The sequence below is a fragment of the Lindgomyces ingoldianus genome (genome assembly GCF_010093535.1).
Source record: "Lindgomyces ingoldianus strain ATCC 200398 unplaced genomic scaffold BDR25scaffold_65, whole genome shotgun sequence".
Classification (NCBI taxonomy): domain Eukaryota; kingdom Fungi; phylum Ascomycota; class Dothideomycetes; order Pleosporales; family Lindgomycetaceae; genus Lindgomyces; species Lindgomyces ingoldianus.
Window position 1 is genome coordinate 261,811 of NW_022985226.1, and position 20,528 is coordinate 282,338.

Consider the following 20,528-nt stretch of genomic DNA (forward strand, 5'->3'; position numbering starts at 1 on the left):
TTTAGCGTCTATCATTCCAATTCTTCCAATTTAGAGATCCGATTGAGCGTAAAGTAAGATAACATTCTAATGTCGAGTCAGAGTCGCCTTGGATGCTAAGGGAGTAGCTACTAGTCGTAACTTTGTAACTAGGATATAGGCATGTTTTCACGAGATCGTTCCCCGTCAACTTGAAGTTTCCAATTCGTCTTGAAATCCCAAAGTGCTAACTTAGCACGTCCGAAACCTACTTCGCTAGTCTTCTTCGCGGCCATGTTGAGGTTATATTTGATGAACTTCGGTTTTACCCCTTCCCGACCTCCCGAGAGTATACGCGTCTGTCCCCAGCTCCACCAGCTCCCGTCTCTGCGTCTCTGCTACCAATTCCAGAACATCTGCCATAGTCCCTCCGACCACCTGTACATTCTCAGCTCGAGCTCCTCCTATCTCGTTATTTGAAACCGCCCGATAAAGCACTCCATTCACTTCAATTGTGCCACTAGCATGATGCCGAGATAGCAAAGAACGAGGGGGTGGAGAGATGTGGTGTGTGTTCCAAAGCTCCTGCGGAGTAAAGGGGTACTGGATCAGTTCGCTCTTTACTTCGGCTTGGATCTTCTGTAGAGGGTAGCCTAGTTGAGGACTGAGTACTTCCGGGGGTCCGCTTCGGAGTTGTGAGAAGGCTGCGATTGCTGCCTGGTGCAGAGAAAGATGAAGAGGGAGAGGACGGTTAAGTAGAGGCTTGTTAAGCTTGTGTAACCAGCATATCAGTACGCAGTTAGGACATACGGGTGAGGTTTCATACAAACAGAGCGTTAAGAACGCGCCTGTAGCTGAGAGTAACGGCAACTCAGGTCAATGAGATTTCGAGTGAATGTTTGCGACATTAATTCCGAAAAGCGTAAAGAACACACCCAGCGACGTTAACCACAATGAAGTCAGACAAATATGGACCCCGAGAACCCAAGGACGGCTCAAGCGACATTTCAGAAAGCACACCAATTCGACGATGAGAGCAAAGATGTCGAGTGAGAAATATGTGCAGATCATAATACTGGGAGTGCGCGGATGAGTTTGCGGATGCTGTGTTTCTCTGGAAATCATAGAGTGTCGAGGCACTACACATCTGCGACAGCGATACCACTCGTTTCAGTTATCAAATATACACTTTCTTCTTGAGCTATCAGACCCGAGTGAACCCCTATTAAAATAACCAGAAGTATCACTCGGGTTCCAAATACAACCGAGAAATGAAGTCGAGGCCATCTAGGATCAAATCGCATGGCGTGGAAGAAATGATCGAGGAAATAGTCGGTGAAGCAAACTCAGCAAAGCCTTAGACCTCAGAGCAGTTGGGGAAAGCCTAGGTGGTGCCACTTAAAAGTTGCAACAGCTGAAGGCGGTACTACTCGCGTCAATATTCGTTGCCCTTCAAGGCTTGCAGATTGGCTTGAGGACGTGACCACCGAGCAGTAATAACAAGCTCACAACCGCCACGGAAAAGTCACACGGCTTGATTTGACCACAAACATACACTCAGCTCCTAAGGGGCGTTAGGCTGGAACATCTACCTGTACAGTGAACCAAAAAAGAGAATTCTGGATAAAAGCCATGGTAAAAGCTCCATGTCTTGTAAAACAGCTTGAGGATATTTGTGGATAGTTTTACGCGCATTCTTAAGTGAGCGAGGTGGACTCTCGAATACGCCCTCATATACGAAAGCGGCAATCCCTCAGCTACTATCCTAAAGTGCAGAAGCCAACAAGGATGGATTCAAGTACCAATCTGAGATCGGAAGAAGATAAATATCTAGGGATATTTGACTTCCGTTCTGCATTTCCCCTAGTCACGTGCTTCCCTGTTCACGCCATTTCCCAGGTTCTGGCTAGTATATAATGCAAGGACAAGTTCGATGCAAAAAAATTCCGCACCATACCACGAACGATTCTACTCTTTGATACCTTGAAAGGTTACTCCTGCAATCTTTTCCCCATTCTTATCGTGACTTGGTATTTTCTGCCACGTACACATTTTCGTATCGTTAATTATATCAAACTCGGGGGACCTTCTACATAAATACTTAACATCACCATCAGAACCTACTTCAAATTTCCTCTCAAACGACTATAACACCATCAATATGCACTCGTTCATTTTTATTCTACCCTTCGTCGCTTTTCTTGCCGCAGCAAAACCAGTTACCAACGCGAGAGACCCGCCAACTGTTGCTTCAAAGGGAACGAGTGTGTGCCAGGAAGCGTGCTGGTTTGAGCCGCCAGAATGCGAGCAAAGATGGGTAAGGTGAAGTTTCTAGAGAGGGCAACGATGTTGCTGATGAGATCAAGTTCGCTAAGAAAACCGATTATTGCTGGGCATGCTGCCGATGTGATGATGAGGTGGACGGATAGGATTCCTGACTCCAGAAGAGGGCAAGATATCTGACAGAGCGATGGAAGTTCTATGGGGTTAGTCCGATTCCGATGTCATTAGGGAAGCACTTCACCAAACAAGTTTACATCTATCTTAATCTTTGAGCTGGTCCATGTGTCTTCTTTTTTTCCACCTTTAATCTCCATGGTTACGGTACTCTCATCTGCGCTCTTTCGTCATAAACTAGGGCCTGATCCTGAATAAAGGTTTGCAGATCGTTTCTACCTTGGGAATTGTCTATAGTACGGCTTCTTGGCATACCATGTTGATGACAAATGTAGTTGCTACTCGTATAACGGAGTTCCACTGATCAAGCTCTGAACTTTATAGATTGGTCAACTAGTATTAAAACAATGTCCGTATTTGGTCCGAGCAGGACAGAATATGTAAGCTTTCCCTCCAGGCAAAAAGGTAGAACATTCCGTTGTCTGCTTTAAACTTCGACCACCTCAGCCTTAGTCATCCTCATCCACAAGTCACATCACCATGGCCGTACCTACCGTAACTGATGAGTGGGTCATCGAGTCCGTATCTAGTCCTGGTTCTCCCGCACTCCGTCTTAATAAGTCTGTGCCCGTGGAGGCTATTGGTAATGACGAGGTTCTTCTCGAGATCAAAGCTGTCTCGCTCAACTATCGTGACCTTGCTATAGCCAGTGTAAGTGGTTCCGTCACTCTACAACACTACCCAGAGCTTATCAACTATAGGGTGGCTATCCCCTGCCCGTCAAATTTCCCCTCATTCCAACAAGTGACGGCTCTGGCGTTGTTCTTGCTGTCGGTGCTTCTGTCACCTCACTTTCTGTCGGAGACGCTGTCTGCGTCCTCCCGGCCCCTTTACACGTCTCGGGCCACCTAACCACGGCTACTCACCGCACCCTGGGTGATGGGGACTTGTCTGGTCTCCTTCGACGGCATGTTGTGTTGCCGGCGTCTTGGGTTGCGCGCTTCCCAGACTATCTCACCTTTGTTGAGGCCAGTACGCTCGGTGCAGCAGGTGTAACCGCGTGGAACATCCTCTTCGGCTCCGGTGTTGGCGCCGCCGCCGGTGGCTCAGGGCCACGCGGCATCAGGGCAGGCGACTGGGTACTCACTCAAGGTACAGGCGCGACAGCAATGTTCGCAGCCGGATTTGCCGTGCTCTCCGGTGCCACCGTGGTTGGGACAACCAGCTCAGATGCAAAGGCTCAATGGTTGACAGAACTCGGCGTGAGCAAGGTGTTGAACTATCGCGAAGATCCGACATGGGGAGAAACAGCACGGAAACTATCCCCCAATGGCGAGGGCGTGGATTTAGTGGTCGACGTAGGGGGCTCCGGAACTCTAGCCCAGAGCCTCAAAGCCATCAGATACGATGGGACCGTAGCAGTCACGGGATTCTTGACGGGGGGGGAGGGAGGTCCTGGGCCGTCTTTGATTGAGGTCCTGCCGCGGGCGGCAAATGTTCGGGGCATATTAGGCGGATCAAGAGCACAGTATGAGGAGATGGTAGGAATGATGAAGCAGTGGAAATTCCACCCCACCGTTGATAAAAGGGTGTTCGGTTTCGAGGACGCAAAAGAGGCATACGAGTATTTGCGGGCTCAAAAGCACGTTGGAAAGGTTGTTATTGAAATCCGGAGATAAAGCATCAATTTCGCATTAGAGCATGGCGAATAGCAATTGCCACTTCTTCCTAGTCTTGTAATCCAATAAGCGTTAAGTCGTTCTAAAACCGTCATTAGAGGCGTCGATTCATCGTGTCATAAGGCATCAGCCTCAGCCTAGTTTGTGATGCCATGGCCTTAGTCGCAAATGAAGTCCCCGGTCAGTGGAGAGTTACTATTCGATAGTAGCATAACAAGGGGATTGCCTGCTTTTAATGCCTAGTCGACGATGAACGAATCGTGATTCCTCCTTTGGTACAGCCGGATGCGGAAATGAAATTCGAAAGAGATTATCAAGGGTGCGATGGTGGTGGCACATTAGTTTTGAGATTTTTCCGTGAACGTGAAGAACTCGGCGGGGAAGACACTTTAATATAGAAGACCGAGGTGCACGGACCAACTGTCAGAATTTGTCCTCGGGCAATGATGTGAACATCGCCCTCAACCATCCTATCTATCAATGCCTATGTCGAATTTTGAAAGGAGCCCAATTCGAGTGAAGCCTACACAAGGCCCTCGAGTCATGCGCGACCGCGCAGTGGCATTCGCTATTCATGGCGAAAAGGAAAGGCAGGATGCATCCCCTGCTTCTCGATACCCTGTTTCCGCATCGTGAATCTATACGGAAGAATTCAGTTTCCAGCAATTTCAGTTGCAGTTACTTGGTAATACATAGAGTTTAGTCAGATTCCACGTACCAAGCATATATGACCCGTTATGGAATGCTCAAGATGTCCCCTTCAAGGGCTACTGTAGAGCGACTGCTAAGATGTTGTCCTATTATTATCTGATTCCTTTCGTCGTATCTGTTGCTGTCAACGCAATAACTGTCGCAGTGTCCGGATCTGGTGGTAAAGCTGTACACCCACTCCAATATGGCCTCATGTTCGAAGACATAAACCACTCTGGAGATGGCGGCATGCAAGTAACTCCCCTTGAAATGCGAGATTAGCCACTCATGTCATCTCACAGCTATGCTGAGTTGATTCAGAACCGTGCATTCCAGGGCACATCATCTATATTTCCATGGACGGCAGTGGGAGGAGCGAGCTTGACCCTAGGAACTACGTCTCCAGCGATATCTAGTGCCTTATCGAAATCGGTAGCTATCAACGGAGCTGCAAATGCTACTGTCGGGCTCTCAAATCCTGGCTGGTGGGGCATCGAAGTTAAGCTGCAAGCATACACTGGAAGTTTCTATGTTATGGGCGACTACTCTGGCTCCTTTACTGCCCAACTCAAATCATCATCTGGGGCAGTCCTCGCATCCGCTAGCATTTCCTCGAATTCCAAAACCCGAACATGGACCAAACATACCTTCACGCTTACACCCTCTACTAAAGCACTTGATGTCAAGAATACATTCGTTCTAACATTCACTCCAATAAACTCATCCCAAACATTGAACTTTAATCTAATAAGCTTATTCCCGCCGACCTACAATAATCGTCCTAACGGCATGCGAATTGAATTGATGGAAGCTTTGAAAGCCATGAATCCTAGCTTCCTTCGCCTTCCAGGAGGCAATAACGTCGAAGGCAACAAGTCACCAAATCATTGGAAATGGAGTCAAACCATTGGTGATCTTACGCAGCGACCAGGCCGCTCCGGTACATGGGGATATTACAATACTGACGGCCTTGGGCTTGTAAGCATGCTTTCTGGGTTCTATATATGCACTTTGCTGACAAGGGAAGGTCGAGTACATGCACTGGTGCCAAGATCTTAACATGGAGCCCGTTCTTGCGTTTCCTGCGGGTTTATATCTGGATGGGACGATTGTTTCTCAGTCAGCTCTGCAAGCACTCGTAAATGATGCCATGAACGAACTCGAATTCTTGATGGGCGACTCGTCCACTATCTACGGCAAACTGCGCGTAGACCTTGGTTACGACGATCCCTTCCCAATCAAATATGTCGAGATTGGAAATGAGGACAACCTGAACAAGGGACAATCATCGTACAATTCGTACCGCTACTCTATGTTCTACAACGCAATCATAGCGAAGTACCCGAACATGGAGATCATTGCCTCCACTCGAGCTCTTTCACCTCAGCCTGGGAAGACTATACAGGATGATCATGAATACAACACGCCCGACGCATTTGCAGCTGAGTTCAACACATTCGACTCTGTGTCAACTTCGCACAAGATATTGGTTGGAGAATACGCTGCCGTCCAAGCGAATTTGAAAACTGGTGCAAATACAGATTGGGGGAAGCCGTTTCAAAGCTATCCCTGGTGGATTGGCGCCGTCTCTGAGGCCATCTTCGAACTCGGAGGAGAGAAGAATGCCGACAAGGTTATAGGATTTTGCTACGCTCCGCTGCTCCAGAACATTAACAGCCATCAGTGGCATCCCGACTTGATTTCGTTCTCAGCCGACACATCCCAAACAGCCCTGAGCACGTCATACCAGCAAATCAAGCTTTTCAGCATAAACCGCATGACAACTGTTCTTCCCCTTACCAATTCTGCGAGCTACGGACCAGCGTATTGGGTTGCAGGGGTCAACAACAATAGCAACACATACATCTTCAAATCAGCTGTATACAATACCTCCTCCTCAATTCCATTTCAACTCACTTTTCCTGGACAAACCTCTGGTGCAACTGCGCAGCTTACGATTATGACGGCGCCAAATGCATACTCTTCTGTCACGCCTGGAGGCTCTAATCCTGTCACTACGAACACCCAGACCATCACTACAACGAGCTCTGGTTTTAATTTCTCCCTTCCGCAGTGGAGTATAGCGGTGTTAACGATGAAGGGTTCGGGGTCAGGCGGGGTCACTGGTGATGGTTCTCTCGTATCACCAACGACGTTGAGAACTTGAACATAGCCGAGTGCTACAGCTGGCACTGGAGGCTATAAAGTCGTCGCTACTTATGGCCAATGTGGTGGGTCTTCATATTATGAATGCGCGGCGTGCGCCTCCAATTCGACTTGCACCTTCTCAAACGGTTACTATTTGCAATGTTTGTAGAAGATGATGATCTTAGTCGGCAAACACACATTCCACGGGCAACGCTTACATATACATAGAATACTACTTATACATTCCTATTATGTCTTCTTCTACGCTCAAGACCTCTTTGGTTTTGTACGTTCTGCCGCACTACCAGAATCCGAAAGCTAGTTCACACATCTCCGCATGTTGGCAAATTCGGCACAATGATGATAGAGCAGTATTCGGCAAGCTGCGACTCCTCATACGTCCAACTACCCCAAAAATCCAAACGTCGATAAGTCTCAAAACTAGCGGATCACTTCATGCATCCCCTCAAGCATGTCAGTTTCGCGAACCCCCCTCACCTATGATGGACCAACGCAGCATCCCCTCTTATAACTTCGACCTCGAACTTAGTCACCCGATAACCAATAACAAACCCCAAACACACCAACATGTGCGACTAATAATTAAGCTTCCACACAGATGCGGAACGGCTTAGTCCCAAGTCCTCGGCCCCACACAATAACATTTCCCGAGTGGGATTTTATATCTTTATTCGGTATGTTCCAAGCGTACTACGTCTCGCTGTCTCTCCTCTCCACCAAAAGTTGCATGAATAGGGATACTGATGACATTCCTTTTTATATTCATGCCGTTGTACCCTGGTTCTGCGTCAGATAGAGAGCATCACCAACTCATCCTTCGCGTAGGGATAGCTTATACTTACTAGGCTTAATAATGATGAACATACGTAAAGATTATTGGCAGTCAGTGCTCGCACAAGGAATTTGCGGAAGTGTCGTAAATGGCATGTTATTTGTGATTTTAATACGTGTCGTCGCTACGTGTTTTGAAGCGAATAAGATTCGTGATTGCGATTGCGCTTATGGAGCGTGGGTTCGGGGGATATTGTACTTCCTACTATGTTTAACTGACTGTTTGGGAATATTGGTTTTGGGTGAGCGGTAAGACCATTTGGCTTCATGGCGTTGGCTTATCTTATGTTTATGGAGAGACTGCTGCAGTTGTGCTGCATCATCGATGGCGAGAGAGGGATTTGTAGTCTAACAATCCTTAGGTGCAAGCGCATACGTTCCCGCCTTGCCCGGAAAATCTCACCACTGTCAAGCACTGTAATCTCTCTCTGGACCTAAAAATAAGCTAACGAAAATACATGCACGTGATTATACTTAGTTTCATAGGATAGCTTCATCTTCCTCCCAACTAAACCCTCCGGCATTACGTCAGCACCTCTCTCATATACCGGCCAAAAGAATAACATAAAAAAAATACAATCCAACCCTACATATACATGATTGTGGGCACTCACTCAATTACTGACAGGACAGTATCAAATTTGCTTTGCATACAGGCCAACTAGTGCTAGAGAAGCGGCCACTCGAGACTTCAACCCTTCGTTATAAGTGAAAGATTGAGGAAATGAACGCTTAAGTATGGTATAGAGGGAGGGTTTAGTGATGCTGTAAGACTGAATGGGCTAATGAGAGTGATTTTCTAGGAGGGTACGATGGTAGCTAAAGGAAGGAAAGGAAGGCTTCACGTTGATGGTGATGGTCCGGGGAGTGAGAGAAAGGAATGGTCACGTGGCGTAGCTCATTCTTCCAGTTCCCAGGGTCTGGACGACGCTGAAGTACCCATACATCTCCCCAAGTACTTTCTTATCTCTTTCCCCTCACTCTTGTCGCATCGTCCACCCCTTACCCTAACCCTCATCGCCCAAAACTAAAAGTCACATGTCCACCTATCTCTTGATCCCACCCCTCCATCGATCGTCCTCGACGAACAGGGATGCGTGCACATCTCTTTCGAGCCCGCAGCTATCGGCGCCACCCGAAAAACTCCCAGGCACAGGCACGCGCACACCATCCCCTGCGCTTTAAATGCATCGTGACTAAAATGATGTCAATCTCCCTCAACGCGTGAGGCATGCGTGCATTTTAATTCGAACCACGTTGCTTACACGCCCGGGGGAGATTTTACCTGCCTGATCGGCGACGGCAGTTAATCGAGAAAGGATGGTAGGAAGATGCGGGGTGGCTGTCATCCGACCTCCGATCTGTGGAGGGAGGACATATATGAAGTAAGGAAATCCATGGAGTGCAGGATATGCATGCGGTAACAGCAATAGCCAATCATGGAGTCTAGAAATACACAGTAAGCTAGAGTCAAGGATGCAGATTCGAGTGCAATTCCAGCGAAGGAGAGTTTTACGGTTACACGACCTGTCAAATTGTGATGTGGGAGAAACAGTATTGGAATGTGTCATGGATGCGTTGTAGGCGATGTATCACATTCCAAGTCCAACATGATGAACCTTAGAAGTAACTTTATACTAGCAAACTATCGGTATACAAAGATTGCGAGTGAGTGCAAGCAGAAAATAAAGGGGGGATATGACCAACTGCCGGGTAAGTATCAATCGCAATGTATGTACGGCCGGTGTCAATCCTCCCAGAGATATGTCGTTCTGTTCGTATCGATCGTGAATCCTGGTCTTCTTCGCTCATCCCATGTCGCCCATCACATCCCATCCCATATATACCATCAGCAACGTGCAATCCTCAATCCACAGAGCTCGGGTAGATCGATCTCGAACAAATGAAGAACGAGCGTTGGAATAAGGAAAATAAAAAGCTCAAGGTCCAAATCCTCATGTTGATAAATCCGCGACAGCTTATCGCGATCCCTAACAGCGTCGAGATGAAGAATCGAGTCGGGATAAAAGTGCCTCTATAGCCGTAAGACCCCTGGCGTCGTTCGCCCGGTCAGTGCCAACAAAAATCCCAGGGTATAAACAAATAAACACTATAAAGGAAAACATTGAACACCCCACCACTTAAACCTTCATAATTTCCCCTTCGTTTCGAGACGTGCAAGCGAGAGTAAATAAGTGCTGTCGGTCTACGCCTGAGCGGCAGCGACAAGACAATCAATACCCGCAGCATGGCTTGCAGCATTCGCATTCGCGGCCGGACCTTGCCAAAGGGGACCAAGAACGCCATCACCAGTCTTATCTTTCGACCAAAGGGAATCCGCGTTCGTCTTAAGAAAGGTACTAAAGCTTTGTGTCGGACTCTGCTGGTGGAGCCTTATCAGCCCTCTCACAAACACGCCTTTGAACTGCGCGCCCTGCTCATCCAGAGAACTTGAGTCCTCAGTCAAAATCCCGTTCTTCGTTAACTTGTTAATCGCGCCATTGGCAATCTTCTTCGCATTGTCGATGTAGCCACCGTCTCCGGTTGCTTTGGCGAGTTCGGCGAGCCCTCCGAGGATCACGCCTTGGTTGTAGGTGTAGACCTTTTTGCCATCATTCTTGCATGTGCCTTTGTCGATGCCATCGTTAATCACGTTTTCGCTATTGATAATGCCGGAGTGGTAGAACCACTCCCACTCGGATTTCGCCCAGTTGACGTAGTTTTGCTTGTCATTACCTGAGACACGGTTGGCGAGGTGGGCGGCTACAGAGAGAAACAGTTCGTTGGAGATGGCTGCAATGGAGGTCTTCTTCTTGTCCCACCAGATGCCACCACCGCAGGGTGTGGTGTGGCCTCCTGTCATGTCTTCGAAGATGTCCTTGGCGGTGTTGAGGTACTTGACGTCGTTTGTTAGGTCGTAGCTAGCGATCCAACCAAGAGCCCACCAGCCCTCATCGTCGTAGTAGTCATTCTTCCATCCGGGGTGGCCCTGGGCGTTGGCGCTTTTGGCGTAAGTGTTGGCAACGATGTCCTTTGCAGTTTGTTTGAAGTTGTTATCATGGATGCCAAAATTTGCTATCGTCGTAACCATGTTTCCTGACTGCCACCAAAGTTTGTTCCTGAGTGTCATTAGAACAGAAGTCACGTGTTTAGAGGGTGACTTACCATAGGCCTGTGTTTGTGTCATACCACTTGTTATTGAGCGTTTTGATGGCGGCTTCAGCATTGGCGTTGTAGTCGGCGATTACAGGGCTGACTTGGAGGAGTGGCAAAAGGAAGAGAGACTTGTAGTACTTCATGACGAACATTGTTAAGCACTATGGTGCTAAGTACAAAAAACGTGCAGGGTATAGTTGTATGATATCAATAGGGTAACCATGGAAATGCGTTGAAATTTGCGATGATAGTACGGTGTAGACATCTTAAGAGCGAGAAAGACTGCATTATATCTTCTTCAGCTACGCCGCTCATGACAGCCAAAGCACAGCCGGGGTTAGGATAGAGACCCGGTATATTGACGTGTTTCTTGGAGAGTATGGCTGGCTGTGTGCGAGCGCCTTAAAAATTTGCACCAGCACTTTACAAAAACAAACCTGTTAGGAGTCCTACATGTCGCCCGTCTCCACTATAGGCCCCGAACGCCCGAACGCCCGTGACGATCCGAATCCTTGCTGAACTGACCATGGTCCGTGGCAGTGACAGCATGCTGGGCTCTCGGTAGAGGCTCGTGAGGCACAGCGGGATTAGGCGCGCGGTGATCTCTCGCCAGCAAGAGAGTTATAGTAGGGAGCCTTTGTGAACATGACAGTATTTTCACCGGGGAATATTGCAGTGAGAGAAATCACAAACGAGATGAGCGGAAGATCGACGTGGTTCGAATCGCAAGCGGTGAAGAAGCAGAGGGAGGGTCCTTTCGTGATGTTCGTAGTTCTGAAACACAAGAGGGATGTTGTCTTCAAAGGTAATTGGGAGTGGCAGGAGAATGCCTGCTTGGCCAGTCATCCACAGCTCTTTCTCGGAAAATCATTGGTCCTGTACCGAGTTGGATCCCGGTTTAGGCTAAATTAGGCCTAGGTTGTTGTCGTGGCAAAATGCTGAGAATGATCCCCGTCCCAAGCCTTGCAAGGGAGTGGAGCCTGAGAGCCTGTAAAAAGGCCATCAGCAAACACGTAAAAGTAGTTCTTCCATCCAAGCCTTGTCGCATGACTACCCGGCTGCGCCCGGTTGACTCTGACAACAAAAAGATCATCTTCAACGACTGGGTTCATATTCGACGTCACAGCCAGGAACCTTCGGTACACTGATGAACTTTGGGGTTAAGGCAAGCAACCAAGGTTGGTCGCCTAGAGTCTATTCTAGCGTCAGTACAGCCTCGGAGCCAAGATAGAAGAATGGCAGTGCCTCCTAAAATCCTTCCCATGATTCAGAACTCATATCTATCGTCTCTCGAGATAAGAGTGTGCGATTGAGGTGTGCGCGCTATTCTTGGAGTTTGTATCAACGATGCGTGACAATAGTGAAAAGTGGGTTATTTTTGAAGGGAAGAATCCTAGTAGAGTAAACAAACCCCACTGCTAGGGGCGAAGATGAAATCGAACGACTCAATAGAAACTGAGGCTGAAGAGGAGGGTGAAGGGGATTTCGTGGACATGGGCAAATGAAACATACTTGCCCTAAACAAACACCGCGCTATAAACCCTGTGATGCCTATTCTCAACTAGCGAGTGTGAAGTCAAGAAGCTGAAGAAATAGAAGAGTAAGTCACGTGAAGCTAGCCCGTTTCGGTTAGGCGTGACGTCAGCGGGGTGGTGAGGGGTCATGCGCATGTAAACCACCATGAAGACATGCGGAATCTCAAAAATCGCCCATCGGAAGGTGAGATCGACCAATTGTGGATACCCGTGGCTTGGAAAGATCTGTCACCGCTCGCCACAAGACATGTGAAGGGCCGTTTCCATGCTACTTCCGGCGTCGCCCGCCGTTTCTGCCATTTCTCTCCTAAACCATGACGTCGCTCTGTCGTAGGTGTGCATCGCACTGTTGGCAAAAGAGCTCGGGCTGCTTTGAGGGGAGTACATAAACACCTCTTCGGCCGCTTGACTCGATCTCTCCTCCATCACACTCCAACTTCAACTCCTTCTGCAAGAACAACACCAATTTCCACTCCAACAACCTTCAACCAACCAACAATCAATATGTCAGACCTCGGGTGAGCCCTTCCTTCAATCATTGCTGTCGACTATCCGCTAACTCTTTCAGACGCAAGGGCCTCGGTGACCAAGCTAAGGAGAAGGTCACTCCAGACTCGCAGAAATCCACTCTCGACCAAGCCAAGGAGAGCGCTACTGGTGTCTACGACCGCGCTGCTGGCGCCGTCCAACCTGGTAAGCTCGACTCATAGCCATCCTTCTCAAATTTTAGACATTGACTGTTCCAAAGAGGGGAACAAATCTGCCACCCAGAAGGTCGGCGACGCCACCCGCTCTGGCGGGGATGATGCCTCCGCCCAGGGCAAGGGCATGCTTGGACAGGCCCAGGAGACTCTCGGCAACGCCGCCCAGTCCGTCTCCGATACTTTCTCTGGTGCTACCAAGAAATAGACGATTGTACTCGATCACGGGTGGTAAAACTGTTTCGATACTTCGATTTGACTTCGACCTCGTCATGCTTGGTATGGACTCTTGAAAGATTCGATTAGGCGGCGACACCTGTATCACTATACCCCTTAGCTTCACGAATGAACGACATTCTGAACTGAAATTGTCTCTTGTGATCTGTGAGATGTCATCATTTAAGTGAAATCCAGCTTACCTTCATGTGATTATTTGATTATGTGAATTAGTGCTATAAGACACAGTGCCGCAGGTCTCCAATTTACCAGCTTGGCCAATCCCGGTGCCTTGTATTTGGTGAGATTAGGGTGAATTTTGTAGAGCCGCTCTTGCGGGGGACAAGTCTAGCATGCCATTGATTTGAATGCTTCATAGATCTTCATCCTCCACCTCTTCGATCTCAACATGCCGCAAGCTTCTCTCTGCAACATGACCTTGTTTCGCAGGATTCTCCATTCCGCCCTTTGCTTCAGCAGCCACCAAGCCATGGCCGACTTCTTGCACGGGTGCATCGACAACCCTCTTCACTGCTGTGTTTGTGGTCTCCTGTCCTCCCCGAATGAACTCCTCAAGCTCCTTGTCTATGGAGCTAACGGGTTTCTGACCACCCAAATAGCCCTCTTGCTCCAGCTTGTCGAATTCGTCCGGCTCCATCAGCTTCCCTTGTACTTGGCCTTTTGCCAACTTCATCTTCGCTGCCACAGCCGCCGGGACAAACTGGGCTGCCTCCTTCATTAGATCGCGTACTTGTGGGGCAGATTCGTAGACTATTGTCGGCTTCTTTGGCTCTGGCGGAGTGGCGTTCTCGGGACCTAACTGAGAGAAGGTTCGGCCGCGATTGCGTGGAGGAATTGGCGGTGGCGTATCTTTCGGCATGGGAATGTCCGCTACGTCGGAATCTGTGTCGCTGCTCTCATCTCCATCACGGTCTCTCCAGCCGTCGTCGCGCCTCCGCTTGCCTAACACTCCTCCTCCTCGACCCCGCTGACCACCCCTTCCTCCACGATCAACTCCTTCGTCTCTCCGCTCCTGCGCGAATTGCGGGGCTTTATCGCCAAGAGCCGCTCTCGCCTTGCTGACGGCTGCGAGCTCTTTCTCTAGCCCGGCCAACCTTTCTCGATCATGTGGCCGAAAATCCCCACCCTCCTGGAGCTCTTTAAGGTGGTCAATGTCGCGTTGAATGCGGGTGGGATTGCGGCGGGCGAGCTTCTCATTGCGTTGCGCCTGGACATTGGCCTTCTGCTTCTTGATCTGCTTTTGCTTCTCAGCCTTTTTAGCGGCTTGGACCGGATTGAAGTTCTTCTCCTTCACCATAACGACTGGTGGGGTAAGTGTTTAGGGCAAAGAGTCTTAGCGTGAGGAGTTGTGGTGTTGCTGGTCGCGGTGTTGATCGAGATCGAAAGTTCAATCGAATGCCAAGGCGCTAATTATGGTCTGTGCTGAAGCTCTACCAATCCATTATCAATGGCATGAGAGCTCGAGAGCAGATTTCGACACCTTCACTTGTTACCCTCCTCTTTCAGTTATTTCCTTCTTTTGTAGTGTTGCATTCTTCCTGCATCTCCAGCTCCCAAATGCCTCGCTCCTGTCCTCGTTTGTCCCACGTTACCATTGATTGGCGACGCATTCCTCCCACTTGACGCGTCCATCATGGCCTTCCAGTTTGTGCCGAGGGTCCTCCGACTTAAGGGAGCGCATGAACCCCGAAATGCACCTCGAAAGTTATTCTCAGAGCCGGCAACGGCAGACCAGGGACCGGCAGTAGCATCATCACTACTAGGGAACGAACAACTTCAGGCCAACAAAAACAGCCTCCTCGAGACGAAACCGACAAGCGATGAGAATCAGAAAGCCTCGGACAGTACGAAGGTTCGTGGGCCGAAGTTTACGGTCGCACCAGTTACCGATGAATACCTTGCCCAACTGGTCTGCGGTATCGAGCTCCTCTTCACCGATTATGCCATCCAAAGCGTCAAGGGGTCCAAGTGGCTGGAAAGTCGTTACTGGTCAGACGATGAGACAGGGAAAGAGGACAAATGTGAAGATAGAGGCTCAATCCATTATATCTCAAATGACTAACACAACCAACAGACATTCATATCTCTGACTTTGTTGAACACCCTTATGTCGACAGGTTGAGACCCAGACCCACCCAGGATCTCATTCGGCGTGCGCTACAAGAGAACCCTTCCGAATACCTCGAAACAGCCAAGGATGGATCCCTTGTTCGACGCAAGCCCTCTACCTTTCCGGCCAAGTTCATCCCAAAAGTCATCCTCAAAGACGGCATAGATTTCTGGGATGAACGGACGATCTATATTGAACCACATGATCTGATATTGATCAAGTGTCTTGCCAAGTTAGCGTGGTGGTTGAAGACACAAGTACTGCTTGGCCAGAAGTGGCTCCCAATCCAGAACATACGTCCTATGTACAAGCGATGCGCATTCGTAGTGGTGAGCAGGAACGTAAGGCACGATTACGTGTGGAGAGAGGTAAAGATGCCCGACAGTTGGAAGGTCATGTCCTGGGTGGAACACCAGAAACGAACGGATGAATATTTAGAACTTCTAGCTAAGGAGGGAAAGGAGAATCGGATGAAGAGGAAGAGGGGGCTCACGGACACCACCGCCCACCAAGTAGACAAGAGGGCGAATTTGGAAGACGCCTCTGGAACAGAAACCAAGAATACATTGGAAGAGTAATGTAGAACACGCAATGTTAATTAGGTGTCAGAACTTCCTAAGCCCTTGCTCCAATTCAATAGAAGATTATTAAGACACAAGTTTCCCTCCCTATTTCGAAGTCGCATTATAAGGCGCGCCTTATTATTCATTCCTAAATGCATTGATGCTCAAAAAGGTGTCCTTGGCCGGCTAGTATTTTGCGATCTGGCTGACTCGACCTGATTGACAGCGGGTTAATTGTCCAGGTCATGTGTCCGAGCCGAGGAACTCAACACTCGAAGTTAACAAAGTGGGGTATAGGTAGAAAACCTGGCTCCTCGGTGCTAGACTCTTCCCTATGCATTGAAAATAGAGCCTGTAGCTTTACGATAATTGAATGATGGGCTCTCGATAGCAGTTTCTCCAGTTTCATCCGTCTCCTTTTTGGCTGTCTCTTGTGCTTCCCACATTCCTAACTCGTTAAGATGACGACCATTGTGGAAAATACATCAGATGGCATAATATACAGGGCTGCGAAGACATACCCTGTTCCTGATATCGATATTTTGACCTTGCTCTTTGGTTAGTCTTGCATCCCTTCGACCCACCTCTTCCCTGCACATTCTCCCAACATACAACACGCCTCACGTGATCACGCGACACCGCTCTAGATCCCTTCCCGCATCCAACCCCCCAAACTAACCATCCCCAGATACCCCCTACTCCCTCGCAAAACCCGCCACAGCAATCCACATCTCTGCCGCGGACCCCACCCTTAAACTCACCGTCTCTCGCGCCCGCCACCTCACAGAAGCCACCTCCTTCGCCCTCCGCCGCCACTTCAGTATCGGTGCTCACTGCGCGGGCCAGGATATCGTGTCTGTAATCTCAACTGGGCACTATCTTCTTCCAGTACTTTGCTACGGCATTATTGGTGCCGGCGGTGTGTTCTCGGCTGCCAGTGCAGCTAGCACAACGGGGGAATTAAGTAAACAGATCCAGGGCGCAGAGAGCCGAGTTTTGTGTTGTGTGGAGGGGACGAGGGATGTTGCTGTTAAGGCGGCTGAGGAAGCGGGGTGGGGGGTTAATGGGGGTGGGAGGGTGGTGGTTATAGGGGAGGGGAGGGAGTGGAGTTTGAGGGTTGTGGGGTTGGATGGGGGACTGGGGAAGGAGTTGGTGGATGAGGAGTGTAGGCTGCAGTGGGAGAGGGTTACCGATAAGAAGGCGCTGGAGGAGAGTTTAGTGGTGCTGATATATAGTAGTGGGACTACGGGGTTGCCTAAGGGTAGGTGTTGCAGTTCTCCTTTTTCCCTTTTCCTGTCCCGGCTCCGCTCTTACTGCACATACCCTTGACCCCAGTCTAAACACTTCACGACCTATATGAAGAAAGTAGCATGCTAACACCCACACCCCAGGCGTCAAACTCTCCCATCGCAACCTCGTCGCCGAAACCGTAATTCCCGGCTCCATGTTCCAATCTTGGATTTGCAACAGCAACCCGTCCTTCCAATACCGCACGCTCGCCCACCTCCCCACCGCCCACATTGCGGGTATCCAAGGCTACCTCATTAACCCGTTCTACATGGGCGGATCCGTGTACTGGATGCCGCGGTTTTCTTTCCCGGAGTTCCTGGCCTACTGTAAGAAGTATAGTGTTACGTTCTTTTTTACCGTGCCGCCGATTTATTTGCTTATTGCAAAGAGTGATGATGTAGGAGAGCAGCTAAGGAGTTTGCAGGTGGCGGTTAGTGGTGCTGCGCCGTTGGGGAAGGAGTTGCAGTATGCAGCGAGTAGGAAATTAGGGCCGGGATGTTTTATCAGTCAGACGTGGGGACTATCCGAGACTACGGGTAGTGCGACGGTAATGCCGTTCGAGATGACAGACGACACGGGTTCTGTCTCCCCTCTCATTCCTAACATGCTGGCGCGAATTGTCGACGATAACGGCAACGACGTTGAACCGGGGATGCCGGGGGAAGTGCTGGTAAAAGGGCCGGTGGTTTGTAAGGGCTATTATAAGAATGAAGCAGCAGATAAAGAGGCGTTTGTAGGGGACTGGTTTTGTACGGGGGATATCGCGGAGTTCCGCAATGGGTTGTTTTATATTGTGGACCGGAAGAAGGAATTGATTAAATACAAAGGGTTGCAGGTAGCGCCAGCGGAACTTGAAGCGCTACTTCTATCACATCCCGGCGTTTTGGATGCGGCGGTTATTGGTGTAGAGGCGGATGATCGCACGAATGAGGTTCCGAGGGCATATGTGGTGAGGAAGAATGAGGAGATTAGTGAGAACTGGGTGAAGGAATGGGTGAAGAGGAAGGTGGCAGGGCATAAGCAGTTGAGAGGTGGGGTAGTGTTTGTGGACGTGATTCCTAAGAGTCCGGCAGGGAAGATTTTGAGGAAAGAGTTGAGGGTGTTAGCGAAGAGGATGGAGGGGGCGAGGTTGTAAGTGAGTTGGAAAGTCAGAGGGGATTCTTACTTAGGAGTCCATGGGAGAATGTGTGGGTAGAGGTGAGGATGAGGTTAGGTATTGACACCTTGAGATGATTACGCGTCATTTGGTACCCGATCAGGGCGGGACAGAAGTTGATGTTCACATATTTCAATTGGGTGAAATTCTGAGATGGTGCAGACTAGAGAAGTGTATATGATGAGTCGAGATAGACTTCAGGTCAATAGAATAATGGTTTAAGTCAATGTCCTGCAGTCTGCTATGTCGTCGTCCCTTAGGATACCCAAACTCGTTCTCTCAAACGGTATTGAGCGAGGCCTCATTCTCCAGTCCAAATAGATCCCACCCACAGCACGACAGGAGTGTTACTTTCTGCTTTACAACTCCTGATTCCCCTCGTCAAGGAAAGACTCAAGCCTCTCCTTAAACTCCTCAATGCTCATTTCCTCTCCCATCCAAAGACCTTCATCCGTCGCGCTGTTCCTAGGTGGAATGAGAACATCACTGACGACCTGAATGACACCATCCTTCGCAACACCATCATGGATCGTAACTCTGGAGAAACCATTGATCTTGATTGAGATAAACGGACCATATCTCGCAACATCGACAGCCAATGGTTTGCCCAAAACGGTGGGTAGATCGAAATGGAAGTACGGTGGACGATCGGTCAAGATAGAATTCGTCGACGATGCATCGTAGAAAGCATCGGAGTACAGCGTCTGGTTGACAACAACATGGTACTCTAGCAACGCTTTCAAGTACTTCTGTCCGAATTTGCTGAACAAGAAAGCATTAATCTTGGGACCGAGCTTCTTGAATGCAAAGTTTGATGGTGCGAAGAATGTTCCGCCTTCATGGGGGTACTTAGTGCTGTTCATCTTGTCAAGTAGGCCGGTCTTGCTGAGCGCAAGCTCAAGGGTGCTGAATTCGCCAGGGAGAAGATCGATGATGTCAACAACGCGGGGTGGTGGGACGAGAATGGAATCGACACCGTGGATGACGCCATTAGTGCCAAAGATGTTGACTGCTACAACCTTGCTGTAGAAGTTTATAGTTGGTCCCCTGAGGGATACGCGGACGGTGAGACGCTGGGCGTGACCAAGGTCTTCTGGGATGTAGAGGGTAGGAATAGTATAGCTATGAAGAACACGGCCGGCGGGATAAAAACTGTCGGAGACATGGTAGAGAAGTAGGTTCTTGAGGAATTCCTTGGATGGCTTCTTGCCGTGTTCTGGGATCTTCTCAAACGCGGAATCGATTGGTGCAAAGACTGTGTAATTTGCCTTCGTGCCGTTGAGAGCCTCAACTAGGTCGTCATACTCATCAATCAGTTTCGCTAATTTAGTTGTATACTTGCTCTTGCTGATGAGCTCGTAGACTGACATGTTGGGCTTCTGGTGATGAGGTGGATGGTGCGGTTTGCCGTGGTGTGGTTTCTTGTGATGAGGTGGACCGTGGTGAGGCGGATGGTGGGGTTCATCGTCAAGCTCCTCGAAGCTGTCGTCAACATATGGGGATCCTTCAAGCCAGGACTCGACGTCGCAGCCAGCATGATGAATCTTCTGATAGACATTTTCGCCGACAGTCTTCGCTGCTTCTGTTGCTTTATTTAGAGCATCGTCCAAGACGTTCTGTGTAGTGTCTAGGAAATGTCTTCCGGATTTCTCGATCTCTTGAAAGACTTCTTCGTCTGTAATGACGAACGCCGAAGCTAGGGAGAGGAAAGGGATGAACTGAGTGAACTTCATCTTGAATAGATATTAGGATTGAAGAAAAGATTTAGGAGTACAGAAAATAATGTTAGGGATTCGAGATGGTAGAGCTAAAGAAGCGATTCAATCGATGACACCACCTCTGTGAGGCAGTGTTATGGAGGGGCAAGTAGCAGATCAACCGGGGAATCCCCTCTTCTCAATGCTGAGACTCGGACGAAATACGAAGGAATGCGAAGGGTTGACTTTTTTTCCGATTGAATAGAAACACCAAGATGCATAGAATTGTAAGGAAAGGAGATGGAACTTATGGCGCGAACTCCGTCTCCCATGAGGTGAGGTGCGGGAAGCTGCATTAG

At 49.1% G+C, this 20,528-nt stretch overlaps 9 protein-coding genes across 9 annotated transcripts; 6 read left to right on the top strand and 3 right to left on the bottom strand.

Moving 5' to 3' along the window:
* Positions 1 to 2,810: 2,810 nt before the first annotated feature.
* BDR25DRAFT_298796 (GroES-like protein) lies at positions 2,811 to 4,034 on the top strand (the record flags this gene model as incomplete). Its single annotated transcript, XM_033689101.1, has 3 exons — positions 2,811 to 3,066; positions 3,117 to 3,438; positions 3,466 to 4,034. Exons 1-3 carry the CDS (start codon positions 2,896 to 2,898, stop codon positions 4,032 to 4,034), a joined length of 1,062 nt encoding a protein of 353 aa, XP_033539821.1. The 5' UTR covers positions 2,811 to 2,895.
* Positions 4,035 to 4,823: 789 nt separating this feature from the next.
* On the top strand, positions 4,824 to 6,891 carry BDR25DRAFT_385266 (alpha-L-arabinofuranosidase 2; the record flags this gene model as incomplete). The annotated part of the gene is made up of 3 exons (XM_033697924.1): positions 4,824 to 4,979; positions 5,046 to 5,702; positions 5,752 to 6,891. 3 exons carry the CDS (start codon positions 4,824 to 4,826, stop codon positions 6,889 to 6,891), a joined length of 1,953 nt encoding a protein of 650 aa, XP_033539822.1.
* Positions 6,892 to 7,569: 678 nt separating this feature from the next.
* BDR25DRAFT_363306 (uncharacterized protein) lies at positions 7,570 to 8,735 on the top strand (the record flags this gene model as incomplete). The annotated part of the gene is made up of 10 exons (XM_033696720.1): positions 7,570 to 7,665; positions 7,690 to 7,714; positions 7,766 to 7,905; positions 7,979 to 8,035; positions 8,087 to 8,131; positions 8,211 to 8,251; positions 8,358 to 8,432; positions 8,485 to 8,515; positions 8,544 to 8,591; positions 8,622 to 8,735. The coding sequence occupies 10 exons, from the start codon at positions 7,570 to 7,572 to the stop codon at positions 8,733 to 8,735; spliced, it is 672 nt and encodes a 223-aa protein (XP_033539823.1).
* A 1,195-nt stretch (positions 8,736 to 9,930) lies between these two features.
* BDR25DRAFT_347527 (Six-hairpin glycosidase) lies at positions 9,931 to 11,112 on the bottom strand (the record flags this gene model as incomplete). Its single annotated transcript, XM_033694275.1, has 2 exons — positions 10,890 to 11,112; positions 9,931 to 10,843 (listed from the first exon to the last, which is right to left on the bottom strand). Exons 1-2 carry the CDS (start codon positions 11,030 to 11,032, stop codon positions 9,931 to 9,933), a joined length of 1,056 nt encoding a protein of 351 aa, XP_033539824.1. The 5' UTR covers positions 11,033 to 11,112.
* A 1,743-nt stretch (positions 11,113 to 12,855) lies between these two features.
* On the top strand, positions 12,856 to 13,484 carry BDR25DRAFT_308051 (uncharacterized protein). The gene is made up of 3 exons (XM_033690954.1): positions 12,856 to 12,933; positions 12,984 to 13,108; positions 13,164 to 13,484. Exons 1-3 carry the CDS (start codon positions 12,920 to 12,922, stop codon positions 13,322 to 13,324), a joined length of 300 nt encoding a protein of 99 aa, XP_033539825.1. The 5' UTR covers positions 12,856 to 12,919; the 3' UTR covers positions 13,325 to 13,484.
* Positions 13,456 to 14,650, bottom strand: BDR25DRAFT_363310 (uncharacterized protein; the record flags this gene model as incomplete). The annotated part of the gene is made up of 3 exons (XM_033696721.1): positions 13,456 to 13,498; positions 13,580 to 13,680; positions 13,727 to 14,650. The coding sequence occupies 3 exons, from the start codon at positions 14,648 to 14,650 to the stop codon at positions 13,456 to 13,458; spliced, it is 1,068 nt and encodes a 355-aa protein (XP_033539826.1).
* A 345-nt stretch (positions 14,651 to 14,995) lies between these two features.
* Positions 14,996 to 15,918, top strand: BDR25DRAFT_180279 (uncharacterized protein; the record flags this gene model as incomplete). The annotated part of the gene is made up of 2 exons (XM_033684206.1): positions 14,996 to 15,374; positions 15,428 to 15,918. Coding segments are annotated over 2 exons (870 nt in total), but the record flags the coding sequence as incomplete, so codon positions are not given.
* A 569-nt stretch (positions 15,919 to 16,487) lies between these two features.
* Positions 16,488 to 18,451, top strand: BDR25DRAFT_246833 (4-coumarate-CoA ligase-like protein; the record flags this gene model as incomplete). The annotated part of the gene is made up of 3 exons (XM_033685939.1): positions 16,488 to 16,584; positions 16,715 to 17,287; positions 17,418 to 18,451. The coding sequence occupies 3 exons, from the start codon at positions 16,488 to 16,490 to the stop codon at positions 18,449 to 18,451; spliced, it is 1,704 nt and encodes a 567-aa protein (XP_033539828.1).
* A 190-nt stretch (positions 18,452 to 18,641) lies between these two features.
* BDR25DRAFT_117609 (FAS1 domain-containing protein) lies at positions 18,642 to 20,325 on the bottom strand. Its single transcript, XM_033683659.1, has one exon. It carries the CDS (start codon positions 20,203 to 20,205, stop codon positions 18,832 to 18,834), a length of 1,374 nt encoding a protein of 457 aa, XP_033539829.1. The 5' UTR covers positions 20,206 to 20,325; the 3' UTR covers positions 18,642 to 18,831.
* Positions 20,326 to 20,528: the final 203 nt, after the last annotated feature.